Consider the following 27,727-nt stretch of genomic DNA (forward strand, 5'->3'; position numbering starts at 1 on the left):
GAGACCCGTGGTTTTGATGATTGGCGGAGGAACCAATCAACGACGGATAGATGGCGATGAACCCCGGGTCGGCCTGGCTTCCTTATACCAAGAAGCTCGGCGACCTCTGTCTTATGGTAGAGCACCGTTTCTATGGCGACAGTCGTCCCACGGCGTAAGTTTATATTGGTTGGTTTTATGTATGTTTACATTTGCGCTAGTAATGTCCATTGCGCTTCTATCACTATATTATGGTGGCTGTTGTTCATCAAATTAACCGCTAGGTGACAGTGTTCCATTTAAATGTGAGCCCCCTGTCCAGAAGTGTCCTGTACTCTCTCAATCTGAACCTCATTAGACTGATCTGTTATTATTTGTATCTGGCTAGTTCAAAGAATCAAGTGGGATGGATTGACGTGTCGTGCATGCAGACTATATAAATAGTCAACCAGGTGCTGAGTGAGGCTCTCAGACTGGCTTCCTCCTGACTTGATTAACCCCTTGTCTGTCTGGTCCCTAACAGTGACCTGAGCACAGAGAATCTGCGGTTTCTCAGCAGTCAATAAGCTCTGGCCGACCTGGCTCACTTCCGCACTGCCATCACCAAACAACGGGGCTTGACCAACAGCAAGTGGGTGGCATTAGGCGGGTCTTACCCGGGCACGCTGGCAGCCTGGCCCCGACTCAAGTACCCCCACCTGATTCATGCTGCCGTGGCAAGCAGCGCGCCTCTCCACGCCACAATCAACTTCTCAGGTAATAATAACACACACAGTAATCCTCCTTTCTCTCTGTGATCTGTCAATTCTCTCTCTAATTTTACCTGTACTCAGGCTTGTCCATCTCCCCATCTCTCTTTCTCTCCTCTCCATGACCAGTGTGGGGGAGTTTCAGGGCATTACAGGATACCTGGAGGAGGGTATCCCTTAACCATTTTAACGTTTGTCTGAAATAAACTTAAGCAAATCACTCAATAAACAGCTGAGAGGCATAACAAAAAGTTGAGCCTGGATTGGCCCGGAGTTTCCTGGACTTGCCCTTTACCTCCCGGCGAGTATTCAGGAGATCCCAATGTTCTGAATGTTTCACCTTGCTGAATATAGACCCCAGGCAGATCCTTGCTATGGAATAATGAACTGGAAATAGTCATGCACTGACTATTAGTCGGTCACTATCAGTGAAGGCTGCTGAGGGGAGGACGACTCATAGTAATTGCTGGAAACCACGTTTGATACCATTCCAGCCATTATTATCAGCCGTCCTCCCCTCAGCAACCTCCACTGGTCACTATGTATATTTGAGTTGAGGATAATGGCCAGTATGAAAAATGTATGCACTCACTAACTGTAAGTCGCTCTGGATAAGAGCGTCTGCTAAATGACTAAAATGTAAAATATACCCTGGAGGGCAGATAGAGGAATAGGTGAGGATGGGGAAGAGTGAAGGGTGCTCTCTAGGTTGTTGTCTTTGACTTTCTCTTCTCTTGTCTCACTGGTTTCTTGAGGAAGACTACAAGGGTGTCACCAAGGCAACAGTGTCTTAGAACATGGACATCTATAACAACACACACTAATCCCTTTTGATGAGACTGGGAACATTTAGAGATCAACCAACACACACAAACACAGAAGCTCAGTTGGGAATACTGCAATGATGTCAGATACCGTCATATTTCTCCCAGTCCACGCAAGTTTCTATTTCCCAACAAGCAGCAGGTCATTGTGGTTTAGTGAGTGTTTTCACTTGCTTGTCTAAACAAGGCCTACTTTCCCCACTGTAAAGATGATCATTTTTTAGAAAGTCATAAAAGGTTATTATTGTGGTAACCACACATGGAGCTGGCCTGTGTCCGTACTGAGATGGAGACACTGCAACATGTTTGGAAAACTCTTCTAACTCTGAACTCCCTCATTCAGTCATTCACATCTACTGGTATAGTAGAGAATAGAGTTACAGTAAGAAGAATAACTATATAGTAGAGATTGACAAAGAATACCACAGAACAGGTGTGTGGTGTGGCTGAGGACAAACAAGTGTGTTATTTAATTGGGGTCAATTGCCAGGACATCATCCAGTCACTCCTCTCCTAACTGTCCTGTCCTAAGAGTGTGTGTGTGTTGATGGTGCTGGTCTGAGATGGGTCTGGCAGCTTCAGATATCGGAATGTCGGACACGCTCTAGAATCCGTCGGAATGCCATGGCATCCGCTCCGGTCTCTTTGAGTCTCTCGGACAAAGGAATCACTCTCCACCTCTTAATTCAGTCCCTCTCCCTCTTATCCTTCCCTCGCCCTCTTATCCTTCCCTCACCCTCTTATCCTTCCCTCTTATCCTCCCCTCTCCCTCTTATCCTTCCCTCTCCCTCTTATCCTTCCCTCTCCCTCTTATCCTTCCCTCTCCCTCTAATCCTTCCCTCGCCCTCTTATCCTTCCCTCGCCCTCTTATCCTTCCCTCTTATCCTCCCCTCTCCCTCTTATCCTCCCCTCTCCCTCTTATCCTTCCCTCTCCCTCTTATCCTTCCCTCTCCCTCTTATCCTTCCCTGTTATCCTTCCCTCTCCCTCTTATCCTTCCCTCTCCCTCTTATCCTTCCCTCCCTCTTAATTCAGTCCCTCTCCCTCTTATCCTTCCCTCGCCCTCTTATCCTTCCCTCTCATCCTTCCCTCTCCCTCTTATTCTTCCCCTTCCCTCTCCCTCTTATCCTTCCCTCTTATACTTCCCTCTCCCTCTTATCCTTCCCTCTCCCTCTATTATTATTATTGGTGTGTTTGTAGACTTGGCAGTGAAAGGGTTTTAATCAAGTTTGTTTGTGTGTGGGTGTGTGTATGCTGTCCTTGGGCACATTGGTATTTGGCTTAATGGGCAGTCGCTTATTACTGCATGTTCTCTATGTGCTTGTTCCAGGTTGTCATAGTGACTGTATGGTCATTTTATTTGGTGAACGGGTGGGCTGAGACTGCTTTATTAGTCTGGCTACTGCTACTGATGTCAGACTGACACATACACCATACATTTGTCTGGGCAGCACCCTGACCACACTGTACAAGCGCATACACACACAGAAATGTACACACATGTAGGCCATGTCTCCGTCTGTCCAGTTTTCTAACCACCAGATACCTCTGAGAAACAGTGTCTGCGTCACAGTTCTGTCCTGAGGCGCTCTGTCATGGGTCACCTCCAAAGTCAACATGTGACCTCAAAACTAGAGGGTGGGACCGGACCCTCTGTGACTTGGACAACAGTACCTCACACTAGGGCTTTTGGATGACTGTAATTGGCCAGCCAAATGACCATGGTCACCAAAATAACTGTTAGAATAGCAAAAAATTATAATAATAATAATTAAGACGCACATTTTCTCTTCCTCTGCTCCTGACTGCATGTGCTGCCATAGAAATAGAATGAATAGAACGGGTGTGCCCATTCAAGACAATGATGGCTTAATGGGTGAACTAGTGGCCATTGCGGGAAGTAAAAGCAGGAAATAAAAGTAGGAAGTAAAAGCAGGAAGTGTACCCATCAATATGTGCTGTGATGTGTTGATTCAACTCAACTGACATTACAAAAATTACATTCCATTGCGTGAGCCTCATCAGTTAACATCATTTGAATGAACATTTCACCATGGAAATTCTTACATCACAATACCAGGCAGCCATTTTTTATTTTTTATTTTTATTTAACCTTTATTTAACCAGGTAAGCCAGTTGAGAACAAGTTCTCATTTACAACTGCGACCTGGCCAAGATAAAGCAAAGCAGTGCGATAAAAACAACAACACAGAGTTACATATGGGATAAAACAAAACAAGTCAAAAATACAACAGAAAATATATATATATACAGTTTGTTCAAATGTAGCAAGTTATGGAGGTAAGGCAATAAATAGGCCATAGTGCAAAATAATTACAATTAGTATTAACACTGGAATGATAGATGTGCAAGAGATGATGTGCAAATAGAGATACTGGGGTGCAAATTAGCAAAATAAATAACAATATGGGGATGAGGTAGTTGGGTGGGCTAATTTCAGATGGGCTGTGTACAGGTGCAGTGATCGGTAAGGTGCTCTGACAACTGATGCTTAAAGTTAGTGAGGGAGATAAGAGTCTCCAGCTTCAGAGATTTTTGCAATTCGTTCCAGTCATTGGCAGCAGAGAACTGGAAGGAATGGCGGCCAAAGGAGGTGTTGGCTTTGGAGATGACCAGTGAGATATATTGCAAGTGTACCCATGAGTTTACCTGTCACATTGCCTGGGTTAGGGTGTAATATGAATAGAATGACAGTAAAACAGTTATGCTATGTATTTGCTGAGTAGTTAGCTGAAATTCAATGTGATTGTGTTCATTTTTCACTTTGATGGCAACATTTCTGTACTGCTACCATTCACTCCCAGTCATTTTTGCTCCGTCCCTGGTCCAATGAATTTGTTTATTTTCAAATGCTTCTGCATGGAATTATTACGTGGTCTTAAACTTTTATCTTCAACCTAGCTGACGGGATGGGTCAAGTGTTTCTTTCTGTCAGTCTGTTGCAACATAACACTTATATCAATGGAGTGCATTCAGTACCACCAAATACAGTGGGGGGAAAAAGTATTTAGCCAGCCACCAATTGTGCAAGTTCTCCCACTTAAAAAGATGAGAGAGGCCTGTAATTTTCATCATAGGTACACGTCAACTATGACAGACAAAATGAGAAAAAAAAATCCAGAAAATCACATTGTAGGATTTTTAATGAATTTATTTGCAAATTATGGTGGAAAATAAGTATTTGGTCAATAACAAAAGTTTCTCAATACTTTGTTATATACCCTTTGTTGGCAATGATACAGGTCAAACGTTTTCTGTAAGTCTTCACAAGGTTTTCACACACTGTTGCTGGTATTTTGGCCCATTCCTCCATGCAGATCTCCTCTAGAGCAGTGATGTTTTGGGGCTGTCGCTGGGCAACACAGACTTTCAACTCCCTCCAAAGATTTTCTATGGGGTTGAGATCTGGAGACTGGCTAGGCCACTCCAGGACCTTGAAATGCTTCTTACGAAGCCACTCCTTCGTTCCCCGGGCGGTGTGTTTGGGATCATTGTCATGCTGAAAGACCCAGCCACGTTTCATCTTCAATGCCCTTGCTGATGGAAGGAGGTTTTCACTCAAAATCTCACGATACATGGCCCCATTCATTCTTTCCTTTACACGGATCAGTCGTCCTGGTCCCTTTGCAGAAAAACAGCCCCAAAGCATGATGTTTCCACCCCCATGCTTCACAGTAGGTATGGTGTTCTTTGGATGCAACTCAGCATTCTTTGTCCTCCAAACACGACGAGTTGAGTTTTTACCAAAAAGTTCTATTTTGGTTTCATCTGACCATATGACATTCTCCCAATCCTCTTCTGGATCATCCAAATGCACTCTAGCAAACTTCAGACGGGCCTGGACATGTACTGGCTTAAGCAGGGGGACACGTCTGGCACTGCAGGATTTGAGTCCCTGGCGGCATAGTGTGTTACTGATGGTAGGCTTTGTTACTTTGGTCCCAGCTCTCTGCAGGTCATTCACTAGGTCCCCCCGTGTGGTTCTGGGATTTTTGCTCACCGTTCTTGTGATCATTTTGACCCCACGGGGTGAGATCTTGCGTGGAGCCCCAGATCGAGGGAGATTATCAGTGGTCTTGTATGTCTTCCATTTCCTAATAATTGCTCCCACAGTTGATTTCTTCAAACCAAGCTGCTTACCTATTGCAGATTCAGTCTTCCCAGCCTGGTGCAGGTCTACAATTTTGTTTCTGGTGTCCTTTGACAGCTCTTTGGTCTTGGCCATAGTGGAGTTTGGAGTGTGACTGTTTGAGGTTGTGGACAGGTGTCTTTTATACTGATAACAAGTTCAAACAGGTGCCATTAATACAGGTAACGAGTGGAGGACAGAGGAGCCTCTTAAAGAAGAAGTTACAGGTCTGTGTGTCAGGTGGCGATGGTGAAATGCGGTATTCGAAGTCAAACGCAGGACACAGAGCTTACTGGAAACGTACTTTACTTTACAGTAACCAGGAAAGAAAACCATCTCCATACAAGGAGGAAAACAACCCGCACACTAACACTGCCGAAGACGAATACAATAACACACAACACACAATGCACGACAGAGGGTTAAATAGGGGAAACAATACAACATAATTGGGAACAGGTGTACACAATCAGGACAAAACAAATCAAACACCGAAACATAGATCGGTGGCAGCTAGTACTCCGGGGACGACGAACGTCGAAACCTGCCCGAGCAAGGAGGAGGAGCAGCCTCGGCTGATTCCGTGACAGTACCCCCCCCCCTTGACGCGCGGCTCCAGCCGTGCGCCGACCCCGGCCTCGGGGACGGCCAGGAGGACACGGAGCAGGGCGAGTCGGATGACTCCGGTGGAAGTCCCTCAACATGGAGGGATCTAGAATGTCCCTCCTGGGGACCCAGCACCGTTCCTCCGGACCGTACCCCTCCCACTCCACGAGATACTGCAGGCCCCCCGTCCGACGCCTTGAATCCAAGATGGAACGGACTGAGTACGCCGGAGCCCCCTCGATGTCCAACGGGGGCGGAGGAGCCTCTCGTACCTCATTCTCCTGGAGTGGACCAGCCACCACCGGCCTGAGGAGAGACACATGGAACGAGGGGTTAATGCGATAATACCTGGGCAGTTGTAACCTATAACATACCTCGTTCAATCTCCTCAGGACTTTAAAGGGCCCCATAAACCGCCAACCCAGCTTCCGGCAGGGCAGGCGAAGGGGCAGGTTTCGGGTCGAGAGCCAGACCCGGTCTCCCGGTGCATACACCGGAGCCTCACTGCGGTGGTGATCGGCGCTCGCCTTTTGACGCCTGATGGCCCGCTGCAGATGGACGTGCGCAGCGTTCCACGTTTCTTCCGAGCGCCGAAACCACTCGTCCACCGCAGGGGCTTTGGTCTGGCTCTGATGCCAAGGTGCCAGAACCGGCTGATACCCTAACACACACTGGAAAGGCGTAAGGTTAGTGGACGAATGGCGGAGGGAGTTTTGGGCTATCTCTGCCCAGGGAATATATCCCGACCACTCCTCTTGCCGGTCCTGGCAATATGACCTCAGAAACCTACCCACATCCTGGTTAACTCTCTCCACCTGCCCATCACTCTCAGGGTGAAAACCTGAGGTAAGGCTAATCGAGACCCCCCAGACGTTCCATAAATGCCCTCCAGACTCTAGAGGTGAACTGGGGACCCCGATCAGACACTATATCCTCAGGCACCCCATAGTGCCGGAAGACGTGTGTAAACAGGGCCTCAGCAGTTTGTAGGGCAGTAGGGAGACCTGGCAGGGGAATGAGATGGCAGGCTTTAGAAAACCGATCCACAACGACCAAGATCGTAGTGTTCCCCTGGGAGGGGGGAAGGTCCGTGACAAAATCTACCGATAGGTGAGACCACGGCCGTTGTGGAGCGGGTAGGGGTTGTAACTTCCCCCTGGGCAGGTGTCTAGGTGCCTTACACTGGGCGCACACCGAGCAGGAGGAAACATAAACCCTCACGTCCTTAGCTAAGGTTGGCCACCAGTACTTCTCACTAAGGCAGTGCACTGTCCGACCAATACCCGGATGACCAGAGGAGGGTGACGTGTGAGCCCAGTATATCAAACGGTCGCGAACCTCGAGCGGCACGTACCTCCGACCCTCTGGACACTGTGGAGGAGTAGGGTCGGAACGTAACGCCCGCTCGATTTCCGCATCCACCTCCCACACCACCGGTGCCACTAAGCAAGACTCCGGGAGTATGGGAGTGGGCTCAATGGACCTCTCCTCTGTGTCATATAGTCGGGACAGGGCGTCTGCCTTAGCGTTCTGGGACCCTGGTATATAGGTGAGCTTAAATACAAAACGGGAAAGAAACATTGACCACCTTGCCTGGCGAGGATTCAGCCTCCCCGCTGCCCGGATGTACTCCATGTTACGATGGTCAGTCAGAATGAGAAAAGGGTGTTTAGCCCCCTCAAGCCAATGTCTCCACACCTTCAGGGCTTGAACCACAGCCAGCAGCTCCCTATCCCCCACGTCATAATTGCGCTCCGCCGGACTGAGCTTCTTAGAATAGAAAGCACAGGGGCGGAGTTTAGGTGGCGTACCCGAGCACTGAGACAGCACAGCGCCGATCCCAGCCTCAGAAGCGCCCACCTCCACCTGGAATGCCAAAGAGGGATCCGGATGCGCCAGCACCGGAGCCGAGGTAAACAGGTCCTTCAGACGTTTAAACGCCCTGTCCGCCTCAGCTGACCACTGCAGGCGCACCGGACCCCCCTTTAGCAGAGAGGTAATGGGAGCCGATACCTGTCCAAAGCCCCGGATAAACCTCCGGTAGTAATTGGCAAAACCCAAGAAGTGCTGCACCTCCTTTACCGTGGTGGGAGTCTGCCAATTACGCACGGCAGAAACGCGGTCAATCTCCATCTCTACCCCTGACGCGGACAACCGATGTTCCAGAAAGGAGATGGACTCCTGGAAGAACAGACATTTCTCCGCCTTCGCATACAGGTCATGCTCCAACAGTCTACCAAGCACTCGACGCACCAGGGACACATGCTCGGCTCGTGTAGCGGAATATATTAGAATGTCATCAATATATACATTTTACATTTACATTTTAGTCATTTAGCAGACGCTCTTATCCAGAGCGACTTACAGGAGCAATTAGGGTTAAGTGCCTTGCTCAAGGGCACATCAACAGATTTTTCACCTAGTCGGCTCGGGGATTAGAACCAGAGACCTTTCGGTTACTGGCACAACGCTCTTAACCACTAAGCTACCTGCCGCCTCATACCACAACACCCTGTCCATGCAAGTCCCGGAAAATCTCGTCCACAAATGATTGGAAGACTGAAGGAGCATTCATTAACCCGTATGGCATGACGAGGTACTCATAGTGACCCGAGGTGGTACTGAATGCTGTCTTCCACTCATCTCCCTCCCTAATGCGCACCAGGTTGTACGCGCTCCTAAGATCCAATTTTGTGAAGAATCGCGCCCCGTGTAATGACTCCGTCATACTAGCAATCAGAGGGAGAGGATAGCTGTATTTGATGGTGATCTGATTTAGACCACGGTAATCAATACACGGGCGTAAACCCCCATCCTTCTTCTTCACAAAAAAGAAACTTGAGGAAGCAGGGGAAGTAGACGGCCGTATGTAACCCTGTCTCAAAGATTCGGTGACGTAGGTTTCCATAGCGGCCGTCTCCTCCTGAGACAGAGGATACACATGAGTACGTGGAAGCGCAGCGCCTACCTGGAGGTCTATCGCACAATCCCCCTGTCGATGAGGTGGTAATTGAGTCGCCGCCTTCTTACTGAAGGCGAGAGCCAAATCGGCATACTCAGGTGGAATATGTAAGGCGGGAACTTGGTTCGGGCTTTCCACCGTCGTTGCCCCTACGGAAACGCCTACACACCGCCCAGTACACTGATCAGACCATCACTGGAGAGCTCTCTGCTGCCATGAAATGTTGGGGTCATGAGCTGTTAACCAGGGAAGCCCCAACACCACGGGAAACGCAGAAGAATCAATCAAATACAAATCTCCTCATGACCCTCCTGCGTTTTCATCCGGAGAGGCGCCGTGACCTCCCTAATCAACCCAGACCCCAACGGGCGGCTATCTAGGGCATGAATGGGGAAGGGCACATCAACAGGTACGATAGGAATCCCTAACTTATAGGTGAACTGGCGATCAATGAAATTCCCAGCTGTGCCTGAATCTACTAGCGCCTTATGCTGGGAGTGAGGAGAAACCTCGGGAAACACCACTTTAATACACATATGATCAGCAGAGAGCTCTGGGTGAGTTGGGTGCCTACTCACCTGGAATGACTCATCAGTGCGTCGCCCACTGCCTCGATTCCTAGGAGACCCTCCCCAGCACCGACCAGCAGTGTGTCCTCTGCGGCCACAGTTGGTGCAGGGGACGGCCTCCCTCCTGGTCTCCCTAGCACCAGCACCCCCGAGCTCCATAGGGGTCGGCTCGGAAGTGCTGGGGGATGGAATGGGCGGCCCCGAATCCGGACGTCCGCGGGTAGCCAACAGGGTATCCAGGCGAATCGACATGTCCACCAGTTGGTCAAAGCTGAGGTTGGTGTCCCTGCAGGCCAATTCCCGACGCACGTCCTCCCTCAGGCTGCATCTGTAGTGGTCGATGAGGGCCCTCTCATTCCATCCCGTGTTGGCTGCTAGCGTCCGGAAGTCCAGCGCAAACTCCTGCGCGCTCCTCCTCCCCTGTCTAAGATGGAATAGACGCTCACCCGCCGCTTTACCCTCTGGGGGATGATCGAATAATGCCCGGAAGCGGCGGGTGAACTCCGCATAGCTGACCGTAGCGGCGTCTATCCCACCCCATTCGGCGTTGGCCCATTCCAGCACCTTGCCGGACAGACAGGAGATGAGGGCGGAAACGCTCTCGTATCCCGAGGGCGCCAGGTGAATGGTTGCTAGGTAGAGTTCTACTTGGAGCAGGAAACCCTGACACCCGGCCGCGGTGCCATCATAAGCCCTCGGGAGCGAGAGCCGAATCCCACTGGACTCCGGAGATGGAACGATGGGTATGGCTGAGGGTGGTGGTATTGTTGGAGGAGGTGTGGGCCAACCTCCTCTCTCCCATCGGCTCAAGGTGTTCATCACATCTTGCATGGCGGTGCCCAGTTTCTGGATCATGGCGTCTTGGTGGATTACGCGCTCCTCCAGTGACCCCGTTGGCACCGCTGATCCTGCTGACTCCATGGGAAGGTGTGTTATTCTGTCAGGTGGCGACGGTGAAATGAGGTAGGCGAAGTCAAACGCAGGACACAGAGCTTACTGGAAACGTACTTTACTTTACAGTAACCAGGAAAGAAAACCATCTCCATACAAGGAGGAAAACAACCCGCACACTAACACTGCCGAAGACGAATACAATAACACACAACACACAATGCACGACAGAGGGTTAAATAGGGGAAACAATACAACATAATGGGGAACAGGTGTACACAATCAGGACAAAACAAATCAAACACCGAAACATAGATCAGTGGCAGCTAGTACTCCGGGGACGACGAACGCCGAAACCTGCCAGAGCAAGGAGGAGGAGCAGCCTCGGCTGATTCCGTGACACTGTGAGAGCCAGAAATCTTGCTTGTTTGTAGGTGACCAAATACTTATTTTCCACCATAATTTGCAAATAAATTCATTAAAAATCCTACAATGTGATTTTCTGGATTTTTTTCCTCAATTTGTCTGTCATAGTTGACGTGTACCTATCATGAAAATTACAGGCCTCTCTCATCTTTTTAAGTGGGAGAACTTGCACAATTGGTGGCTGACTAAATACTTTTTCCCCCCACTGTATGTATTCTGCTTACACTTCCAGGTAGTTTTATGTTTAATGTGTGTATGTTTCCCCTTGCACAAAAAGGAGTAGATAGAAAGGAGCGAGCTAGTGTCAAATTGACTCTAAAACAGAACAATAGTGTCCTAGTGTAGAAGATGAGGTTGTTTAGACAAAGATAAATACTATTGTACCATTAGCGTGCCAGGCTTACTTATACAGAGGTCTAGTTCCATGAATGCCTATACTGTCATCAGCAGTGGCCCTCAGTCTCTGTAACGCAGCACTCTCTCTGTCTCTCACTCACTCTGTCTCTCAGCTTATGTTCAAAACTGCAGATCTAGTCAGAGAAGGATCGGGCGTATATCCTAGATGCCCTGGCAGACAACATTATGAACACAGTCCAATACAACAATAACAATAGAGAATTTGAGGTAAGAGAGGTTTGTGGACAGTAAATCATTTCAGGGTATAAGGAGCCTGGTTGACCTAGGAGAGGAACCATTTTGAATGAGAGTTAGGGTAGTTTGGGGGTGAAATGGGGTTGGGGAAGAAGAGACAGGTAGCTCAAAGCTGAAGCCCAAGGTAGGAAATTTAACCGCCATTGTTCAAATGCGAGACGCCCAGGGTTGTGGCCCAGAAAAGAGGCTCTCCTGGGGGTTCACTGGGCTTTCATGCACCCCTATTCGAAAACCGTGCCCCCTCTCTTAACCAAGTAGTGTCTGTCTTTCCCTCAGGGAGGGGGGCCAGGGAGGGGGGTCCGAGCTTAGAGATGGGGTATCTGACCATTTTCCCAGAGGTCTGTTGTGGTCACCATGGTGATTCTCTCTGTGGCCTGTTGCCAGTGGAGATGTGAGTGCATTTACCAATAAGCTGATGTGGAAATGGCACAAAAGAGTCTTTAGATTCATACAGGCTCCAGTTTCCTTCCCTCAGAGCAGAGAGCTGCTTTAAAAGGAGTGGTGTTGTATGACCTCCACAGAACAACACACTAATAGAATGATTGGTAGGCTCCAGCGCCCAGAGGGATGGATAGGGGCTGGCTACACTGGGGGTTCAGGTACCACTGAGGAATTTGAATAGGGATTAAAACAGATAGGGGTGTGTAATCTAACCAGATAATCTAATACCCTGCATGGTTGAGCAACGTGTGGCTCACAAAATAGGAAGGAAACTTAATATAGCTGTCACGACTTCCGCAGAGGCTGCCGCCCTCCTGGTTCGGGCAGGCTTCGGCGTTCGTTGTCACCGGAGTACTAGCTACTGCCGATCCCATTCTCATCACTCCACTTGTCATGTCTTGTCAATCACACACACCTGGTGCTCATTCCCCTAATTAGTATGTGTATAAGTGTTCCCTCTGTTCCCCTTGTCTTTGTGAGTGATTGTTTGTTGTGAGAGTGTTTATGCCAAGGTGGATGTTTTCCCTTGTAATAGTTTAGTTTGACGCTTTGGGCGTTTGATTTATGTAAACGGAATAAACTCTGGACTTCGGTATTTTACCTCCTGCGCCTGACTCCTTCATTCACACCTTGTCACAATAGCAGAGATACAAATATGGACTTCTTGTGATGGTCACAGGTGGGGTTAATTAATACAGGTCTGTGTAGAACCCAGTTGTAGTAAATATGTAACTAACTAAATATCTAATGTGTACCTTAGCTGTTTAGCATACTAAGTATTGCTCTGTATGATGCCAGTGAAGGAGAGACACAGCGGTAGTCAATGAGATTCTACAGACTTCCACCCACAGTTGTAGTAAGTAACCATTATGTTTGTGTCATTGCAGCATGTGTTGGACACCAACTGCACCATTAAGACTGTGTGTGGGGTGATGTCCAAGGCCTCTCTGGGAGACCCCTACCACCACTTCACTTATTTTGTTCGCCTCAGAACCAGGACCACCTTCTTAAGCCCTGTTTTAAAGGCCTCACGTACAACGTCAACCTTCAGGACCTCAGGAACACATATTATAGCGAACCCCACAGCGGGGAGGGTGAAAGGGGGAGAGGGGCAAAGGATCCCACGGCGGGGGAGGTGAGGAGGGAGAGGGGCTGGAGTGGTGTTTGGGGGAGAAGGGGTGTGGAGAGTTGAGGGGGAAGGGGTATAGCCTGTCTCTGGGGATGTATGTCAATATCCACAATAAAACCAATTCTGTACAATGCCAAGGGACAGAAGAATCCAAACCTGCTTTATCAGCAGTTAACACCCTGATGAACACACAGGCCGTCACTCAATAACACCTAGGCCGTCACTCAATACTGGTCCAGGGGACCCTTGTCCATAAGGCTTTTATTTGCATTGTTATTTTCACAATTATTTGCTTTGCTAAATTTGAATGGTGATCACTATTTGAATGAATTACCTCTTGCTATATCTTTTGTCAAGAAAGAGATGAAAATGAAGAGTATAAGTGATGGCCTGTAGCTAGAGCATCTTCGGCTCCTTTTGCCTCTGCATCGTGCAAAGTGTGTTTTATAGACTTGTAATAGTGTTATTCAGCAGTAAAGAAAGATCCCTCCTTGTTATACTGCTCGATGGTAGAGTTGTGTGTGCGCGTGTGTTTGTGTGCATGTGCGTGCATGCATTTGGAAAGGCAGTGCTAAGACAGGCGTTTTACACATCTTCCTTTTAGTTTACAGTGGAAAGTGAGTCTCTCTATATCCTCTGATCCAGAACTTTGGTTAGAGCCCTGTCGTAGGTTGTGTTCGGTTAGTAATAATGACTTTGCATGTTCAACCAGTTTCCATGTTGTGCTCTGACCTTTGGCTGTGGCCGTGGTTCCCAGGGCTAGTTTCCTTGACTGGGAGGGCGTATTGGTTTAGTGGGGATCATAGGAAGTGGGCTTTTAATGAGCCGCCCGGAGTGTCTATAAACCACCCACTCCTCTCTCTCTCTCTCTCTCTCTCTCTCTCTCTCTCTTTCCTTTCTTTGTCTTTGCTCAAAGGCACAAAAAGGAACAGTAAATCGTTTTTTACTCAAACTATTTTTGACTGATTGTTGACCTAACCTGTGTCATTCAAGTATTGTGGTATTAATATGTAATTTAAGCAATGAAGTTGAAAGTTAATATTTGTTCTAGTGAGACACATATTTGCTCTAGTGAATCAGACGAGATGAAGTCACCAGAGACGTACATACAGATGATGATTGTCCCTACTGTGTGTCTGTACGGTATGTATCTTTGTATCCAGGGAGACAGTGGACGTACCAGACCTGCACTGAGTTTGGCTACTTCCAGACCACTGACTCTCCTAACCAGCCCTTTGGTGGCTTTGGCCTCCATTGAGTACTTATTTAATGCTGACAAGTATTCTCCTCCAGGTGTGTGTGTGTGTGTGTGTGTGTGTGTGTGTGTGTGTGTGTATTAGTGAAGGAATGTCTATCTGTGGTATGACTGGATCAATGGGCCTCTCTCCTCTCTCATCCCCCTCTCCCTCCTCTCTTTCCATCCCTTCCCTCTCTGGCAGGTACCATGTGGAACAGTGTCAGGACAATTTCAACATCAGCGCAAAGACACTCTACTCTGGAATAGACCAGACCAAAAAGAATTACAGCAGCTACAACATCCGTGCCACCAGAATAGTCTTCCCCAACAGTTCCATCGACCCCTGGCATGCCCTGGGCATCACCTCTAGCATCTCAGATGACCTCCCTGCCATCTTCATAAAGGGTGAGGGTTCAACGTTGGTCCTTCTATCCTTCAACTGATGTCTATGGTGTCTTGTGACTACATTCAGGTCCTTTCAGCATCTGACAAACGCTTTGCAGATAGTTATTCTTCCATACTGTATGTACAGGAAGAGGTCAAGAGAGCAGCTGTGTCATATCACTGTATAACAACAATGCTGTATAACAATAATCTCTATCTCACTCACTCGCTCTGATCCAGGAACAGCCCACTGTGCCAACATGTACCCTGCAAGAGCTGAGGACCACCCCCAGTTGACCCTGGCTCGGGAACACGTCTTCCAGCTCCTACAAAACGTGGCTGAAGGAGAAGTGATAGACAGCCACGGTGGCCAATCAGGCTAGGCTGAAGGAGAAGTGATAGACAGCCACAGTGGCCAATCAGGCTAGGCTGAAGGAGAAGTGATAGACAGTGAGATGATTTTACTTGGATCTTACAGTACATTCATTAAAAATAAAAAGTGTATTTCCCAATATATCTGAATTGTTTTTTTCCATACAGTCAGTGCACTTCACAATGTCTGACTGTCTTCTCTTGTGAAATATTGGCAGGAAAATGCATAAATGATGCTCTCTCTCTTGGCACTATGACAGTAGGAGAACTATGATTATGTCCTACAAAAAGACCAGAAGATGACGTGTCAAACACAAACATTCTGGAAATACAGTCACTCTACAGCAGAGGAGCTGTGTTACAGTATATCATCCAGACCATATACAGTTGAAGTCGGAAGTTTACATACACCTTAGCCAAATACATTTAAACTCAGTTTTTCACAATTCCTGACATTTAATCCTAGTAAAAATTCCCTGTCTTAGGTCAGTTAGGATCACCACTTTATTTTAAGAATGTGAAATGTCAGAATAATAGTAGAGTGATTTATTTCAGCTTTTATTTATTTAATCACATTCCCAGTGGGTCAGAAATGTACATACACTCAATTAGTATTTGGTAGCATTGCCATTAAATTGTTTAACTTGGGTCAAACGTTTCGGGTAGCCTTCCACAAGCTTCCCACAATAAGTTGGGTGAATTTTGGCCCATTCCTCCTGACAGAGCTGGTGTAACTGAGTCAGGTTTGTAGGCCTCCTTGTTCACACACGCTTTTTCAGTTCTGCCCACAAATATTCTATAGGATTGAGGTCAGGGCTTTGTGATGGCCACTCCAATACCTTGACTTTGTTGTCCTTAAGCCATTTTGCCACAACTTTGGAAGTATGCTTGGGGTCATTGTCCATTTGGAAGACCCATTTGCAACCAAGCTTTAACTTCCTGACTGATGTCTTGAGATGTTGCTTCAATATATCCACATAATTTTCCTTCCTCACGATGCCATCTATTTTGTGAAGTGCACCAGTCCCTCCTGCAGCAAAGCACCCCCACAGCATGATGCTGCCACCCCCGTGCTTCATGGTTGGGATGGTGTTCTTCGGCTTGCAAGCAACCCCATTTTTCCTCCAAACCTAACAATGGTCATTATGGCCAAATGGTTCTATTTTTGTTTCATCAGACCAGAGGACATTTCTCCAAAAAGTACGATCTTTGTCCCCTTGTGCAATTTTTTATGGCGGTTTTGGAGCAGTGGCTTCTTCCTTGCTGAGCGGCATTTCAGGTTATGTCGATATAGGACTTGTTTTACTGTGGATATAGATACTTTTGTACCCGTTTCCTCCAGCATCTTCACAAGGTCCTTTGCTGTTGTTCTGGGATTGATCTCTAGGAGACAGAACGTGTCTCCTAGAGATGAACGTACTTTGGTGCAAAAAGTGCAAATCAATGTTTTTATTTTTCCTATTTATTTTATTTTCTTGACCATTGCTGGCCGTGATGGGTTCATATTCCTGAAGTGGCCATACAACAAATTACCATGCACATCATTTATTTAAACCTAGTAAATAGAAACGCTATATGTATTTCAAGTTTTGCAATCCCATAGGCAGCGCAGTTTATAATATACAGTCAAGTTTAACAGGTGAACAGTTGATATTTTACATTGAAGTAGGCCTATGTATGCTACTATAACTAGGCTACCCTATTCCCAGTGGGCACACACTGGTTAAATAAATAAAAAATCCACATCATTTCAATGACATTACATTGAACCAATGTGGAATAGACGTTGATTGACGTCTGTGCCCAGTGGGTGTAATTGTATTTCTTTACAATGTTTCAGAATTCACAGGGAAATGTTGATATAAACCATTGTTGAGTTCAAACATTCTGCTGACAGGCCACAACAATTTACCATTGTTTTCTCCTATAGAAACTGAAACAGTCCTTTTGAAGATACAGCATAAATTACTGCTAAAGATTAAAACATCCTGCCAACACAGTAAATAGACCGGTAGTTTATGCTAAATATTTGACAGTATGGGTAATCTACGGCATTGCTATGCGATAACAGCAGGACATCATTGCCTATTTCATCTCAGAGCCTATACCAAGGCAGGACATAGAAACCCAATAATCTATTGATAGACTAAATATTGAACAACAATTTCTCTTTTGCATAGAAGTGTGGGCTGTAGCGTTTATCCTACTTTTAAATTGTTTCGAATATACAATCAATCTTGCAGAATGCACGAACAGGCACTCGACTATATAGGCAGCATGCATGTTTAGTTTGGAAAAAGTCACTTCAAAATATCAAAACATTCTGCCCACACCTCTACAGAAATGTGATTAAAATTGCCATTGCTCTTTCTTTTAGAAACTGCTGTGGCCTAATTCCAATAGTTTTAAAATGATACAGCAAATAAAGGGCGTTATTAGCACCATAAAAGGTGAATGGAGGGCGTTTTCCAGGCGGGGTTTTAATGCTCATTCATGCACGCACAGTCTCCAACTGGGCAGAGGAGCAAAGGCTATGTCTGCGGGGTCTATTAAAGGGAAGGACAGAGAGGGCTCCAATATCTACTGTAGATATAGAGTAAGGGTCTATTAAAGGGAAGGACAGAGAGGGCTCCAATATCTACTGTAGATATAGAGTAAGGGTCTATTAAAGGGAAGGACAGAGCGGGCTCCAATATCTACTGTAGATATAGAGTAAGGGTCTATTAAAGGGAAGGACAGAGAGGGCTCCAATATCTACTGTAGATATAGAGTAAGGGTCTATTAAAGGGAAGGACCGAGAGGGCTCCAATATCTACTGTAGATATAGAGTAAGGGTCTATTAAAGGGAAGGACAGAGAGGGCTCCAATATCTACTGTAGATATAGAGTAAGGGTCTATTAAAGGGAAGGACAGAGAGGGCTCCAATATCTACTGTAGATATAGAGTAAGGGTCTATTAAAGGGAAGGACAAAGAGGGCTCCAATATCTACTGTAGATATAGAGTAAGGGTCTATTAAAGGAAAGGACCGAGAGGGCTCCAATATCTACTGTAGATATAGAGTAAGGGTCTATTAAAGGGAAGGACAGAGAGGGCTCCAATATCTACTGTAGATATAGAGTAAGGGTCTATTAAAGGGAAGGACAGAGAGGGCTCCAATATCTACTGTAGATATAGAGTAAGGGTCTATGAAAGGGAAGGACCGAGAGGGCTCCAATATCTACTGTAGATATAGAGTAAGGGTCTATTAAAGGGAAGGACAAAGAGGGCTCCAATATCTACTGTAGATATAGAGTAAGGGTCTATTAAAGGGAAGGACAGAGAGGGCTCCAATATCTACTGTAGATATAGAGTAAGGGTCTATTAAAGGGAAGGACAGAGAGGGCTCCAATATCTACTGTAGATATAGAGTAAGGGTCTATTAAAGGGAAGGACAGAGAGGGCTCCAATATCTACTGTAGATATAGAGTAAGGGTCTATTAAAGGGAAGGACATAGAGGGCTCCAATATCTACTGTAGATATAGAATAAGGGTCTATTAAAGGGAAGGACAGAGCGGGCTCCAATATCTACTGTAGATATAGAGTAAGGGTCTATTAAAGGGAAGGACAGAGAGGGCTCCAATATGTGGTCCTCTGTAGCTCAGCTGGTAGAGCACGGCGCTTGTAACGCCAAGGTAGTGGGTTCGATCCCCGGGACCACCCATACACAAAAATGTATGCACGCATGACTGTAAGTCGCTTTGGATAAAAGCGTCTGCTAAATGGCATATTATTATTATTATCTCCTGTAGATATAACCTACAGTTGAGCATCTGTTATTAGCGTACATGACTCTGCAGTCTGCAGGATCTGCTCTGCTTCTAGTTTCAGCAGCCTTTTGAGCAGGACATTTAAAAAAAAGATGCCTCCCTCACCTGCTTACATAACCAAATCCCCCCTTATTGAGCACACTGCCTCTTGATTACATGTACATTCCCTCTTATTTAATCTCCTGTAACTCAATCCCCCATACATCCACTAACTCTTAAATAATCATGTATTTTTATTATGGCAGAGGGGGTGTAACTGAGGCAGGGCCCCTCCTGTATGTGTGTGTGTGTGTGTGTGTTTGGGCGGCACACAGGTGAACAGAGGCACCAGGTGGTCCTTTTGTCCTGCCAACAGTTATCTGGGGGACCCATACAGGGGCCACAGGGGGCAATTGACTTACAATACAAGCTTTCTTACAATGTCTCCATAGTGAGTGGGGGAGAGGTGAAGTTTGAGTAGGCTACTTATAACTTTATGTTACAAACACTCTCTTCTGGGTCTGACATGTCATTGCTGGGTGAGAACACACCACTCCCTTGTGTTAGCATTAATAAAAATGAGTAAAAGCAATTAAGCAAATGTTTAAAATAGGACACCCACCACTATCACATACACAAAGCTAAATTAAATAAATGAACCATTTTGAATCCCAAATGGTAGGCTAGCAGTTAAGACAATTATTTTTAACCGTGAAATAACAAGGACTATTCAATGTTGCGCGACATGTTCATTGTCACTTCCTGTTGACAGCAGCCTACTAATTTAATAGTAGTATTAAACATTTGCAAGTTGTCACTTTATGCGTTGTTTTTTTCTTCTCTCATCAACCGTTCTCCGATTCGAGTTTCACTCTCGGGAGGGCGGAGTTCAACTCACCAAAACCCTCCATATTATAAACTAAGTGTCAGACAGAATCTTTACCTTTGGGACAAACGTCGACGGAGACCTTGTGCCTTGCTATTCACTCTTCTGGTAACTCGAGAGAGGCTGTTGACGTATTTGTATTGAGTTACTAACCGGAACCGTTGTATGCTCAAATAACGTTTTTGGACCGTTTACATCCAAACTATTCAAGTAAGGATCTATTATCTCCACATGGAGACGCGATATACACTTAAAAAATGTATGTAGGATATGGCAATGTAACTATGTTTCAGGCTAGCCTATGTCTTATGTTCTTTGTAGAGTTCGAGAGAGATGAATGATGAGGCTGCATTTTGCCAGCCAGGATGGACGAATTTTAAACTTCAAGTGCGACTCTTCAAAGTGTAGCTATTCTAATTAGCTACATCGTAAACAATGATCATCATTGGTAAACACTTGGGTCATATTCTCATTTGTCTCGATTTCACGGTTAAACGTCATGTACTGTTAGCAAAGCCTACTCGATTTCCATAACTGAAATGCAGAATTATACGGCAGTTTTTTTTTGTTTTAGCCATGGATAGTGTTTCTCAAAGTAGATGTCAAGGTGATTTAGTAGGCTGCTTGTCAACTCATTTCTTTATTCAAATTTCCAGACTGGCGTCCTTCACTTTTGTAACCAATTTTAATGAATAATGAACAGTAGGGTAGGCTTTAGCCTACGATTTCCTAGCCAAACACACACAGCTCTGAAGGAGCTCTGTTTACAGTCTGTCCGTACATGTCTGAACTGGAGTTAGTTTAATTAACTTGTGGAGGAGACTCAGGAGAGGCAGGGGCAGGTTGTCACCACCTTTAAATACCTTGGCTGCAGGAGTCTATGACTGAGCACTATGACTGAGGGTTGTTGATAGTTCCTGGTCAAGATTGGGCTTGGTGTTGGGTTATCTTGTTCAATATCTCAGTCAGTAGCCTACTGTTCCAAGGGCTTTTTCTTTTACTAACAGTTTCAGAATAAAGTAACTGTGATGAGGATTAAACATCCCAAGGAATGTCCGAGAATTCCAATGATTAGCTTGGTAACTTAGTTGATATACTGTAGGCCATTGTGTAGAGAAACGCCTTACTTATATTATTTAATATTTTTTATAATATAATTAACCCACCCCATCTGTTTCTCAATCTGCACTGAGACAATGGCTGTCTGGGTTTATTGCAAGCATAATTGAATTCATAAAGCCAGTATTTCCACAGGAAGGAGGATAGATATGATGTAGTCTCCTAAAAATGTTATATGACTTTATATGAACTATAGAAATACTGGCAATGAGGTGCCAATAACAGGATAAGTAGTGCACTACTTGGTGCTGGTTTTGGGGGCTGACAGTATCCATTAGTCATGTTTAGACAGCATGACTAACCTTACATTTTACATTTGAGTCATTTAGCAGACGCTCTTATCCAGAGCGACTTACAGTTAGTGAGTGCATACATTTTTCATACTGGCCCCCCGTTGGAGACGAACCCACAACCCTGGCGTTGCAAGCGCCATGCTCTACCAACTGAGCTACAGGGGACTTCATTTGACAATGGTGATACTGAAGCCAGTGCCATAGGGGCACAGCACCTTTCAGCTCCTGTCAAAACCATTCGGAACAAGGACATGCTTGGATTATGGTGAACCACAGTGAGTCATAATCCTACATGCAAATGACTTCCATGACTCTCTCTCCCCCTCAACCCTCTTCCAGGTGTGTCAGTCAGTGAGTGAGACCTGAGATGGGCCTCCCCTCGTTACTGTGCCTGCTGGTGACCCTGGGTGTCCACCGGGGGGTGCTCTCCCAGGCCCCCTCCACCCGCTCCTATGGCGAACGGGGCTCCGACCTGGGGCTCCAGGTGTTCCAGCAGGTGGCCCGCTCCAGACCCCAGGAGAACGTGGTGCTCTCCCCTCACGGCGTGGCCTCTATCCTGGGCATGCTGCTGCCAGGCGCCCATGGAGAGACCCGCAGGCAGCTCCTCACAGCACTCCGCTACAAGAAGAATGGTAAGACTCCCTTAATAATAGTCCTTTCATAGCCTCATCCAGTGTCTCTCATTAAAGGGATACTGCGAGATTCTGGCTTACCCAGAGTCCGATGAACTCGTGGATACCATTTTTGTGTCTCTGCGTGCAATATGAAGGAAGTTGTAGGTAGTTTTGCAAGCCAATGCTACAGTAACTAGTGTTAGCGTAATGACTGGAATTCTACAGGTATGCTAGCGTATGCTACTGTACCTGTAGACTTCCAGTCATTGCGCTACCCAGAGGAACAACATGATGATGACTTGAATGACTTCCAGTCATACTCCTACCCCGAGGAACAACACTGTTTTCAGAAAATCCCAAAATATCTCATTGAAATTCCCCAACTCTTCTTTCCAGGCCCTTATAAGATGTTGAGGAAGCTCCACAAGACGCTGACGGCCAAGTCCAACCAGGACATTGTGACTATCGCCAATGCTATGTTCTCCCAGCAGGGCTTCCCTATGGAGGAGGCTTTCATGTCCTCCAACAGGGCCAACTTCCAGTGTGAGAGCCGGACCTTAGACTTCACTGACACCCAGGCTGCTGCAGCCGCCATCAACGACTGGGTCAACAACCAGACCAAAGGTGAGACTGCAACTGGATTCAAACTTACTGTAGGACAGTCAATTAAAACATGACCATAGATCTCTAATGGTATGTAATTAGGTTACATTCTAATAGCGCCAGACTTTATTTCACTAGGTCTTGTGATGATTTTACATTCAATGGGGGTATCTAACTTGTCCTATTCAATTAATGAAGGTTTATATTGGTCAGTGTGTCATTGGTGTTGGAATGATACATTTTTCTGACGGCTGTGTTCTAATTTACAGGCCACATCCCCACTCTGGTCAAGGCAGACATGTTGGATGGAGCTCTGACCCGCCTGGTAGCCGTTAACGCCATCTACTTTAAAGGCCTGTGGAAGTCCCGCTTCCAGACAGAAAACACCAAGATGAGAACCTTCAACGCGGGAGACGGCAATGCATACAAAGTCCCCATGATGTCCCAGCTGTCGGTCTTCAACATTGGTGAGTTCTGCTCTGAGACCTAAGACACCACTTTGAACCCTTCTGACCTTCTCACTGGGATAATATTTTGACCTGCATGTGAAATGATATACTGTCTGCTGTAGTTAGACCCCATAATTCCATCTTGACTGTAGTTTAGCCTATTAAGTGACGTGGATAGAGTTTGCCATGTAGGCTTAAGAGTAGTCGAGTTGGGTATTTATCAATGCCTTACAGCTTCAGCACAGAATAGCGACTGTCTGGGATTATTTCCCTGACAGCCTAGTTCATTTCTGAGAGTAAATTGTGAAAGACTCTTGAATAAAATTACTGCAATAAAACAATGCTCTTGGGAATCATATTTTCATCCTCCATTTACAGAGAAAATACTACAAAGCAACACATTTGGCAAGCATACTTCTCAGACATAAATGACAGATTAAATCTCTTTTGATATTTGAGTATAATGGGAAACATATTGTTGCTTTAGTACAACATGTGGAGTTCAGCTTTGATTACTTGTTGTATGGCTGTTTCACAGTATGACTATATGGTCCTGTCTATAAATGCTTGTGTTGTTGGATTGGTATCACTGTGGTTTTGGCATTTTTGTCTTGCCACATCCCACCACAGATTGTTCTGGGAACCAACAAACACCATCCTTGTCATTATGCAACTAAAGTCAAACTAGGCTAGAAAACTAACATATTAATGTCACTATAGAGGAGAGATATAGTATTTATTCACAAGATGACTATCCTCATAAAGGTGTTGAATAATGTCAGAATTTCAGATGGACCATGAATACAGTAACACTTCTTAGCCTACGGTATGAATATCCCTCACCCCTGACCCCTTATCTCCTAGGTCTGGCCAGCACACCCCAAGGGCTGAATTATAAGGTCATTGAACTACCGTATCACGGCAACAGCATAAGCATGCTGATCGCCCTGCCATCAGAGGAGGACACGCCCCTAGGTGATGTCATCCCTCACATCAGCACAGCCACTGTACAGAGCTGGTCCAAGCTGCTGCACCAGAGGAAGGTCCGCTTGCTGCTGCCCAAGTAAGACTCGAACACAACAACCCACTCACTGGTTCAAAAACCCTTACCCAAGATCCTGTTCAGGAGGGTGCAATGTTCTTAACACATTGCAGTTAAAAATATATTGTATAGAGCTGACGTTATTGCCCACTACATGACAGAGAAGCGTGTTGGTAATGTTGCACCCCAATGACCAGGTAACTTCCAGGTACTGTTGCAGGGACAGGTCAAAGACAAGACACACCCACTCCTGGCTCTTATGGCCAGGAAGCACTTCCTATCACCTGCTAACACTCATCATATGTCACACTTAAATGACTAACTCCTAGGTACAACATTGTGCAATCTTGCTATTTGTTATGTGTATGAAAAGTCTTCACTAATTGGTGAAGGAAATGCTCATTACGTCATTGGCCTGTGTTGTGTGTAGGTTTACAGCTGAAGCCGAAGTGGACCTGCAAGCCTCCCTCTCAGCCCTGGGGATAACAGACATCTTTGATGAGGGCAAAGCCGACTTCAGACACCTCAGTGAGTGGCACTGGGATCATAAATCAAACATCACATAGAACTGTAATGTCTTCTTTCTGACAGTGTATCAACCATTGACACAACAATGACTGGTGCTAATATATGAAAGCATCGTTGACTGTTTACTGTAATGAGAGCTCCAAATAGCCATGATTCATGTCTAGCTGTCCGGTGTGAAGTGGCCTTATATCCTTATATAATGGACCAGAATTAATATGTGCATAATAATTGGGTTGTCCTGTAGCAACACCCAGTGGGACATTGTTTTTATCAATGGAACTTTACAGCACTTTAATATTTTGTCATCCAACTTTTCCCTCAGGTACAGAGCCTGTGTATGTATCTAAAGCTCTACAGAAGGCCTTGATCGAGGTCAATGAGGATGGAACCAAAGCAGCTGCTGCCACGAGTGAGTGTTTGTTGGTTTAGTCATTTTTGCTTCTGTTTGTATTTAGTTTAGTGTGTGTGAATTGAGTTTTGCATCTGTGTGGATATTCTCTCTGAATATTAGAGGAGATAAGGCAGGTTGAAGACTTAAGTGTTTTTGTTTGTATTTCTCATTTTTCTCCAGCTGCCATCTTAATGGCCAGGTCTTCTCCACCTTGGGTCATCGTAGACCGACCCTTCCTCTTCCTCATTCGGCACAACCCAACAGGTACAGCATGCCGCCTGTCTCTGTCAATCTCTCATGTTTCTATTACTTTTAGAATGTACTCTAATGGTTTCAAAAGACTGACATCCTATTTGGCAAAGATCACTAGTTGTTGAACTAGCTGTTGTGTAATTGACACGACATACACTACCAGTCAAAAGTTTGGACACACCTACTCATTCAAGGGTTTTTCTTTATTTTGTACAATGTAGAATTATAGTGAAGACATCAAAACTATGAAATAACACATATGGAATCATGTAGTAACTAAAAAAGTGTTAAACAAGTCAAAAATATATTTTGAGATTCTTCAAATAGCCACCCTTGATAACAGCTTTGCACACTCTTGGCATTCTCTCAACCAGATTCATGAGGTAGTCACCTGGAATGCATTTAAATTAACAGGTGTGTCTTCTTAAAAGTTAATTTGTGGAATTTATTTCCTTCTTAATGCGTTTGAGCCAATCAGTTGTGTTGTGACAAGGTAGGGGGGGGGTATACAGAAGATAGCCCTATTCGGTAAAAGACCAAGTCCATATTATGGCAAGAACAGCTCAAAAAGCAAAAAGAGAAACGACAGTTAATCATTACTTTAAGACAAGGTCAGTCAATACGGAAAATTAAGAACTTTTTATGTTTCTTCAAGTGCAGTTGCAAAAACCATCAAGGGCTATGATGAAACTGGCTCTCATGAGGACCACCACAGGAATGGAAGACCCAGAGTTACCTCTGCTGCAGAGGATAAGTTCATTAGTTACCAGCCTAAGAAATTGCAGCCCAAATAAACGCTTCAGAGTTCAAGTCACAGACACATCAACATCAACTGTTCAGAGGGGACTGTGTGAATCAGGCCTTCAGGGTCGAATTGCTGCAAAGAAACCACTACTAAAGGACACCAATAAGAAGAGACCTGCTTGGGCCAAGAAACACGAGCAATCTCCAAATGAGATTTTTGGTTCCTACCGCCGTGTCTTTGTGAGACGCGGTGTGGGTGAACGGATGATGTCCGCGTGTGTAGTTCCCACCGTAAAGCATAGAGGAGGAGGTGTTATGGTACTTTTCTGGTGACCCTGTCTGATTTATTTAGAATTCAAGGCACACTTAACCAGCATGGCTACCACAGCATTCTGCAGCGATACGCCATCCCATCTGGTTTGGGCCTAGTTGGACTATCATTTGTTTTTCAACAGGACAATGACCCAACACACCTCCAGGCTGTGTAAGGGCTATTTTACCAAGAAGGGGAGTGGTGGAGTGCTGCATCAGATGACCTGGCCTCCACAACCCCCCAACCTCAACCCAATTAAGATGGTTTGGGATGAGTTGGACAGCAGAGTGAAGGAAAAGCAGCCAACTAGTGCTTAGCATATGTGGGAACGCCTTCAAGACTGTTGGAAAAGCATTCCAGGTGAAGCTGGTTGAGAGAATGCCAAGCGTGTGCAAAGCTGTCATCAAGGCAAAGGGTGGTTATTTGAAGAATCTCAAACAAAATATATTTGGATTTCTTTAACACTTTTGGTTCCTACATGATTTCATATGTGTTATTTCATAGTTTTGATGTCTTCACTATTATTCTACATTGTAAAAATAAAGAAACCCTTGAATGAGTAGGTTTGTCAACTTTTGACTGGTACTGTACAATCGGGAAGCAGGTCAGGTCATATTCTGTCTTTGTTTTTCTACTTATTGACATGTTGACCATGTTAATTTCCTTCAATTTGCTGTAGAATTACTTGTTTATTATTATTGTTGTTTCCTTGGTCCTCAGGTACGATCCTCTTCATGGGCCAGGTCAATCAGCCTTGAGCCTTTCCAGCCTGCAGATATCCCTTTCACTGGAATGTGCCTTCAGAGCTTCAAAATAATACATGAATATACACAGCAAACACTTCCTTGCTCACATGCAAACACACCTATACAACACTTGCACACAAACAAAATTCACACTCATACTCAGACTTGTATTTGTGTACAATGTGGACATATTATGATGTTATTTGTTTTAAATGTTTGCATTTGATTTGACTTTTATTATGGTCCATAATATAGTGTTCTGCCAATGAGACATTTCCATAGTGTTTTATCCTCTGTATACTTTCTAGAGTATTTGCTAGCTTTTTTATATGACCCTGAATGTCAAACGTGTATATTATATAGAGTACATTATATAGTGTACATTTCAGTTTGAATTAATGTTATTGGTGGTTTTACATGTTCATTTTAAGATTGGAAAGTTACACTTCAAGTCCCTGAATTAATTTAGCCACTCAAACCCATGTTTTGATATGTCAATCATTTGCATTAAACTCTGTTTGAGGACTCCTATACTTGGAATGAATTTTTTTATTTTTTCATATGTAATGTAACAATTACCATCTGTTGTTGA

General features: G+C 45.4%; 1 protein-coding gene and 1 pseudogene across 3 annotated transcripts; both read left to right on the forward strand.

The window, feature by feature from the left end:
• The first annotated feature begins 10,666 nt into the window (after positions 1–10,666).
• On the forward strand, positions 10,667–15,350 carry LOC311106209 (thymus-specific serine protease-like; annotated as a pseudogene). The gene is made up of 6 exons: positions 10,667–10,764; positions 11,664–11,778; positions 13,134–13,340; positions 14,539–14,629; positions 14,815–15,017; positions 15,237–15,350. The product of its transcript is annotated as a thymus-specific serine protease-like (transcript).
• A 4,572-nt stretch (positions 15,351–19,922) lies between these two features.
• Positions 19,923–27,666, forward strand: LOC311105527 (glia-derived nexin-like). Of its 2 annotated transcripts, none has more exons than XM_084147704.1 (9): positions 19,923–20,251; positions 21,793–22,085; positions 22,464–22,691; positions 22,940–23,137; positions 23,984–24,182; positions 24,592–24,689; positions 25,012–25,098; positions 25,261–25,344; positions 27,110–27,666. In XM_084147704.1, the coding sequence occupies exons 2-9, from the start codon at positions 21,821–21,823 to the stop codon at positions 27,145–27,147; spliced, it is 1,197 nt and encodes a 398-aa protein (XP_084003830.1). In that variant the 5' UTR covers positions 19,923–20,251; positions 21,793–21,820; the 3' UTR covers positions 27,148–27,666. The 2 variants fall into 2 exon arrangements, with proteins under 2 accessions (XP_084003830.1, XP_084003831.1); XM_084147705.1 differs by having other exon boundaries at positions 20,084–20,149.
• Positions 27,667–27,727: the final 61 nt, after the last annotated feature.

Source organism: Coregonus lavaretus, assembly GCF_964263955.1.
Source record: "Coregonus lavaretus genome assembly, chromosome: 30".
In the NCBI taxonomy this organism is placed as follows: Eukaryota; Metazoa; Chordata; class Actinopteri; order Salmoniformes; family Salmonidae; genus Coregonus; species Coregonus lavaretus.

What these genes read in the sequence shown, in the direction of transcription:
- LOC311105527 (XM_084147704.1), top strand. Translation starts at nt 21,821, where the DNA reads ATGGGCCTCCCCTCGTTACTGTGCCTGCTGGTGACCCTGGGTGTCCAC. An exon ending in GTCCGCTTGCTGCTGCCCAA is followed by an intron (nt 24,183 to 24,591) that starts GTAAGACTCGAA and finishes TGTTGTGTGTAG; the next exon opens with GTTTACAGCTGAAGCCGAAG. An exon ending in CATTCGGCACAACCCAACAG is followed by an intron (nt 25,345 to 27,109) that starts GTACAGCATGCC and finishes CTTGGTCCTCAG; the next exon opens with GTACGATCCTCTTCATGGGC.